The 6,555-nt window shown below is 44.1% G+C and overlaps 1 protein-coding gene across 1 annotated transcript; it reads left to right on the forward strand.

The window, feature by feature from the left end:
* The first annotated feature begins 1,423 nt into the window (after positions 1-1,423).
* Positions 1,424-5,613, forward strand: LOC111237093 (cytochrome P450 26A1). The gene is made up of 7 exons (XM_022766059.1): positions 1,424-1,693; positions 2,086-2,310; positions 3,071-3,352; positions 3,811-3,960; positions 4,065-4,199; positions 4,967-5,104; positions 5,235-5,613. Exons 1-7 carry the CDS (start codon positions 1,505-1,507, stop codon positions 5,571-5,573), a joined length of 1,458 nt encoding a protein of 485 aa, XP_022621780.1. The 5' UTR covers positions 1,424-1,504; the 3' UTR covers positions 5,574-5,613.
* The last annotated feature ends 942 nt before the right edge of the window (positions 5,614-6,555 follow it).

Consider the following 6,555-nt stretch of genomic DNA (forward strand, 5'->3'; position numbering starts at 1 on the left):
AGAAATGAATTAATTCTGCTAAAACCCATAGATTCCCAGGAAAAATACAGAGAACATGACGTCAGTGTCCAAAGTGGTAATTAGTTGCCACCCTGCTTTAACCAGCAAAACGTCAAGGGAAAGTCATGGAATTTTACATCCAAGCCGTGATGGCAGATCAGATTATATGTCCGGGCTTGTGTGTGACTGTAATAGCGATAGTTGCCATGCCTTCCCACCAGGGTGAAGCTCAGGGCACCCTCTTTTAAAAACGTACACAGTCAGCCAGAACAGACATTACATCCATGTAATGTGTCGCTGTAAAAGCAGCAGCCAAGCTGTCTCACTGACTGACTGACTGACTGACTGACTGGCCCTGCCACACACACTCCTGGCGTTATGGCAGGTCGTAAAAAAAAACCAGAGTCCAAACGCAGAGTGAGGATGTGGTGACTGGCTGATGAGCCCCTTCTCTGCTGCGCTCTGTTTACTTTTCACGCGCTGTAGCCGGGGATAACCTTGCGTGCGCGTGCGTGCGCCCGTCCCTCCGCCTGTCTCTGCTGACCCAGGTTTGAACTCACTGAGAGAGATATCATTTTTATAACACACACAGATGCGGAGTGAGGGCAGGTTAAAGTCTGCTTCTAGATTAGAGGAGGCTGAATGTGTTAGTGTCCTGATAGAAGCTGTGAGTCAAACAGAGGACAGAGCTGCTTCCAGTCAGCTGTTAATCATCATTTCATCTTTCATTTACATGCAGCGTCATTCTTATATTGACACATCACTAAGGCAAGAGCCAAGAATCAGGGTGGTAGTTTGAATAATTACAGCCAAGTGGTTAAATGTGTCAGTTAGAAAATATCATAAATCAAATGATAAAAAGTGCAATTGCTGCAGACGCACATTATAAAATAAAGAAAAATAAAATATACTAAAGGAATGAAAGCTTAGCTTTGAATAGCAGCAGTGAGAGCCACAGGGAGGGGGATTAAGACGCTCTTCAACCCGGAGCCTCGTTTCCATTTTCTGAAGCAGCTGAAAATGTGCTGCTTAAAAGCTTTTTGCTCTTGAATGCAGGCTGCCCTGCAGGCATGATTACTGATCCTACTAGCGGGCCTTAAGCCAAGCTAATGAGTGTGTAAACTAGCTGCCTTATTGCCAACAAAAGCGTCTTGGGACGTGCTTCCATTGTCTCGGAGAAAACCATCACCTTTTCTCAGTGAAATCCGCCGCGGATTGTCTGCGTGCAACAGGAGGTAGGGATTAAAGATGCGGCCCTTGGAACAAATGGTGAGGCAAGGCAGCCAGTACAGGCCGGGGGCGGGGCCGAGCGACACCCACAATTAAAGATGAACTTTGTGTGAACTAATTTATCTGAGGGAGGAGAAGGTAACCGGCTGCCCGCGGTCCTGGCAGCCTATAAAAGCGCTGGATGAGCAGCCCAGAGCTCCAGTAGCTGACAGAGCTTCACCTGAACTGATCAACGCTGCAACAAGACGCTGCCCTTCACTGAAGCCGCTGCAACATGGCTCTGAGCACACTGCTGGCCACCTTACTGTGCACCATCGTGCTTCCCATCCTGCTGTTTCTGGTGGCGGTGAAGCTCTGGGAGGTTTACATGATCCGAGGCAGAGACCCGAGCTGCCTCAGCCCGCTGCCCCCCGGATCCATGGGGTTACCTTTCATTGGAGAGACGCTGCAGCTCATCCTCCAGGTAACTGCATGACAGCTACAGTCTGTATGATGCCTAATATCAACATGTGGATAAGGATGCTCTAAACACTATGAGGACATTTCACTTAACTCTTTTATCTATTTCTATTCAAGTAAATAAATAACACTGTTTTCAACTGTCTGCGCTTCCAGCAGCTTTTTACCAACAGGGTTAGTTTGTATTTAATTGGAGTAAAATATATCGTTTTCAATTCATTTCAGCCAGCTTGACTGTTTAGAACTCAGAGGCAAGCTTGAAATAGGCTACATCATGTTTGTCGTAGGCTATTTGTCTGAATCCATGTCTGTACTTATTTTAATCCTTTAATGTTGGATCTACAGGTGTGTTTCAGTGTTGATATTTATTTAATCGTCTCTCTTGTGTGTTTCCAGAGGAGAAAGTTCCTGCGGATGAAGCGGCAAAAGTACGGATACATCTACCGCACACACCTCTTCGGGAACCCCACGGTGCGCGTGACAGGAGCGGACAACGTCAAGCAGATTCTGCTGGGGGAGCACAGGCTCGTGTCCGTGCAGTGGCCCGCGTCTGTGCGCACCATCCTGGGCTCGGACACGCTGTCTAACGTACACGGAGCCCTGCACAAGACCAAAAAGAAGGTAAGTCAGGATTTGATTTGACTTCACCTCAGTGTGAATCGTCAGTATCACGACTTCTGAGCTGTTATCTGCTCAGTAGAGCTCACACTATTATTACTTTCTAATTACCTCCGTTATGGACACATTCACTCATCATCAAGAGAAATGGCACTGTAGTCTAATTACAGTAAATCTAGATTTGATTGGAGATTAAACAGTAAAACGAGGAGAAAATATATAATCTTTCAGTTTTTGTTTCACTAATATAAGTGATGTACTGTCTCAGTTCTGTGTCCAATAATCACACAGAACAAATAAGTAGCCACAGTCATTTGACTGGATACTAGAAATCTTATAGGCTGGTGCAGTTATGTGAACTCATCTTTTTAAAGGATTTTCTAGAGGTTGATGTTTGTGTCTTGAAACAACAATAAGACCAAGAATCCAGAAAAGTCCACTTTGATTTTAGAAAATACTTGAAATGAGGTGATTTGCACTTGGAAACAGGTTGAGACATTCTTAATGCAGTGGTGGATTGTTTCACTTAATCTCAGAAACATAAACTTTAAAGTCTGAATTATACACAAATTACCTGATGAAGAAGATTTTTGCACTAAGACAACGTAACAGGATCTATATGGTCCTCATATCTGCTAATAGAGCAGATATGAGGAGTAACTTGTCATTACTCAGAAATTTGGTTTGGATGTTTGGGTGGAAAATAATGCCCCCCAACCACCATCCTCCATCTCCCCCCATTCACACCTCTGCCCTTGTCCAGGCCATCATGCGGGCCTTCTCTAGGACGGCTCTGGAGCTCTACATCCCCGTCATCCAGGAGGAGGTGCGGGCTTCGGTGAAGGAGTGGCTGGCGAAGGACTCTTGTGTGCTGGTCTACCCGGAGATGAAGCGGCTTATGTTCCGTATAGCCATGAGGATCCTGCTGGGCTTTGAGCCGGAGCAGATCAAGACTGACGAGCAGCAGCTGGTGGAAGCCTTTGAGGAAATGATCAAGAATCTGTTTTCTCTGCCCATCGACGTGCCCTTCAGCGGACTGTACAGGGTAAGAGACGAACTCATAAGCCGCATGTAGCTTTACTTGTTTGGTGCTTCAAACTTAAAGGACCGTACAAGTAATTTAGCATGTTACCTCATAGTAAACCATATTTGAAAGCATACTGACATCAACAGTCAAACACATGATATTCATCACGGTGGATTATATGACTCACACAAATTAGTCTAGAAATGCAATGAATGGAAGCCAACGGCTGCCTGAAATGTAAATGGATCATACGAATGGGCTAAAACATTGAAAAACTCCGGTATGGTCCTTTAAGTCAGAACAAGCACCTCACATGAGGCGAGTAGAAAAGAGAAATGATTGTAGTAATGTCTCTGTATGAATGCAAGTATAGTATTGCAGTCGAATTCATCTCCTCACATTGTCTCTCTTCTACCCTCCCCTTTTCAATCCTCGGCTCCGTTCCTGCTCCTCCTGCCATCTGTCTCGTCCTCCAGGGTCTGAAGGCGAGGAACTTCATCCACGCCAAGATCGAGGAGAACATCAAGAAGAAGGTGCAGGAGTCAGACAGGGGGTCCAGTCACAGAGACGCTCTGCAGCAGCTCATAGACAGTAGCAGGAAGAACGGAGAGCCCATCAGCATGCAGGTAATGAAAAAACAAGCAACATCTTTCTAATGTCTTCTATCCTGCTTATGAGCCATTGTTTTATTTAGGTTCTGAGCTAATTGTGTGTCTTCTTCTGTGTCCAGGCCATTAAGGAATCTGCTACAGAGCTGTTGTTCGGGGGCCATGAAACCACAGCCAGCACAGCCACCTCTCTAATCATGTTCCTGGGCCTGAACCCTGAAGTTTTGGACAGACTGAGGCAGGAACTAATGGACAAGGTAATTACACTGCAGACTGCGCCATCATAGTTAATTGTTATGCACAACCTTGAAAACAGTTGCTGACTTAAAGTGAGCTTGCCACCTTTCCTGAGCTTCCAAACACATCTCATGGCCTTCCGCAGCAAATAGAGTTTGCTCAGTTGTCATACCTTGGTCACATGATGACAACTGAGAAAAATTGCATCTGCTGAGGAAAACCATGAGATGCAGCTGAAAACCTTGATAGAAAATGCAGTAAGTGGACAATGACATGGCAGCTTAGCATATGTTATTTTTGGGGAAAAGTCCCTGCCATTATCTATAGTAATAAAGTTACTATATTGAAATACACAGTAGGATTAGTATACACTATAGAGATAGACAGAGATCTACATCGAAGCTTTCCCATTAAAACCAGTAAATGTAAGACATATTGAACCCTGAGCAGGAGCTGGATGGTGAAGCCAGGTCAAATGAACAGCACTGAGCTGCTCAGATCCATGACAAACTGTGTGTGTTTCCAGTTATTGGTTAACAAGACTTGTCTGAACTTGGAGGGCCACCAGGGCTAACGAGCTAGCTTACAGTAAGCTAGAGAAGTATTGTTAGATTGTTTTCAGTTCATAGCACCACGCGCTGTGGTTTGATTCAAACACTGAGATTATTCCTGTTCTATAAAATAACAAGGCTTAAATGAACAAGCAGGACTATTGTATTCCTCACCAGTCATCATGACACTGGTTAACTCTGTCTTCTGTTTGCTTCTGTGTGTTCAGGAGGAGCAGGGGATGGACATCCAGAACCTGAACATCGAGTCCTTAGAGCAGTTAAAATACGCCGGCTGTGTCATTAAAGAGACCCTGAGGCTCAACCCTCCTGTCCCTGGAGGCTTCAGAGTGGCCCTCAAGACCTTTGAACTCAATGTAAGTTAACAAAGATTTCTGTGAAGGTTATTTATTTGGCAGCTTGGTGTCTAGTGTTCAGAGACCATGCACTTGACAGGCATGTGTCCAAACTAGCTGCTTACTCATTATTTTCTCCTCACCACTTCAGGGTTACCAAATTCCCAAAGGCTGGAACGTCATCTACAGTATCTGTGACACCCACGATGTGGCAGAGATCTTCCCCAACAAGGAAGACTTCCAGCCAGAGCGCTTCATGACTGAATTCTCAGGCGACTCCTCCAGGTTCCAGTACATCCCGTTCGGAGGGGGCTCCAGGATGTGCGTGGGGAAGGAATTTGCCAAAGTGCTGCTGAAGATCTTCCTGGTGGAAGTGGTCACACAGTGTCACTGGACTCTTTTAAACGGGCCGCCCACCATGAAAACTGGACCTACTCTCTATCCTGTGGACAATCTGCCAACCAAGTTTACCAGCTATGTACAAAATTAAACTGACGAGGGGTTGTTTACTGAATCAGTGTGTTTTACCTCGGAATACACAAGGAAGCACTCAGGTGTTCTTAGGAAGCATAAAAGGCTGCATTTGTGACAGTGTGGTCTTTTGGCATGAATTGTACATACTGTAGATGATTTGAGAACTGTTTCACTCTTTATATAATGGTGTTAATACTTTGAATTTGTATATATATATTCTTTTTTGTTTTGTTTTGAAGATATGAACAAACTAAACGCAAGGCACTATACACAGACATGGAACACTTTAATCAACTCAGAGGTGTATCTATAGGATTATGTACATATATAATGTAGAGAATGTTTATATAACTTCCGTGTCTTATCCCAACTTATTTAAGTGACTTATGATACATTGTATGGGCTTTTTATTTAATAAAACCTTTTTTTGATTAACTCGTATTTTTGTTTCATTTAAAAAACATGAAATAAAAGGGTTGAAGTGTAATGTACATGACCTCCTGACAGTGCATTCAGTTCAGCAACTGTGGTTAACCAATGATTTCTCATCTCACTCCCAGAAAGAAAGAAAATAAGTATTTTATACATCATTTATTTTAAAGGTCCCGTATAGTATAAAGGTAGATGTCCATGTGTTGTTTGATTATAGATCAGGTCTAGGTTCTATATTAATACTGTGAAAGTATCAAAGCCTCAGTCCACAGAGAAATGCACACAGCCTGTATTCAGAAACTGAGCCTTAAAACCAGCCGTCAGGACTTCTGGAACTTTGTGATGTCACAACAAAGCAGTCCCCGCCCTCAGCCATGCCCCAAGCCCCACCCGCCTGAACCCAACATCCAACCTTGCAGGATCTGGTCTCTCTTTTACCTGAAATCTGCTATATTTTTATTAGATCACTCAGAAAACAGTCAGCCAATGAATGCCAATGATTGGCTCACTGACCTGTTGTTAGAGCTCTAGAGAGAAGCCTGAGAGAGGAGATGCAAAACTACATT

Source organism: Seriola dumerili, unplaced genomic scaffold, assembly GCF_002260705.1.
Source record: "Seriola dumerili isolate Sdu_G_001 unplaced genomic scaffold, Sdu_1.0 BDQW01000807.1, whole genome shotgun sequence".
Taxonomy (NCBI): Eukaryota; Metazoa; Chordata; class Actinopteri; order Carangiformes; family Carangidae; genus Seriola; species Seriola dumerili.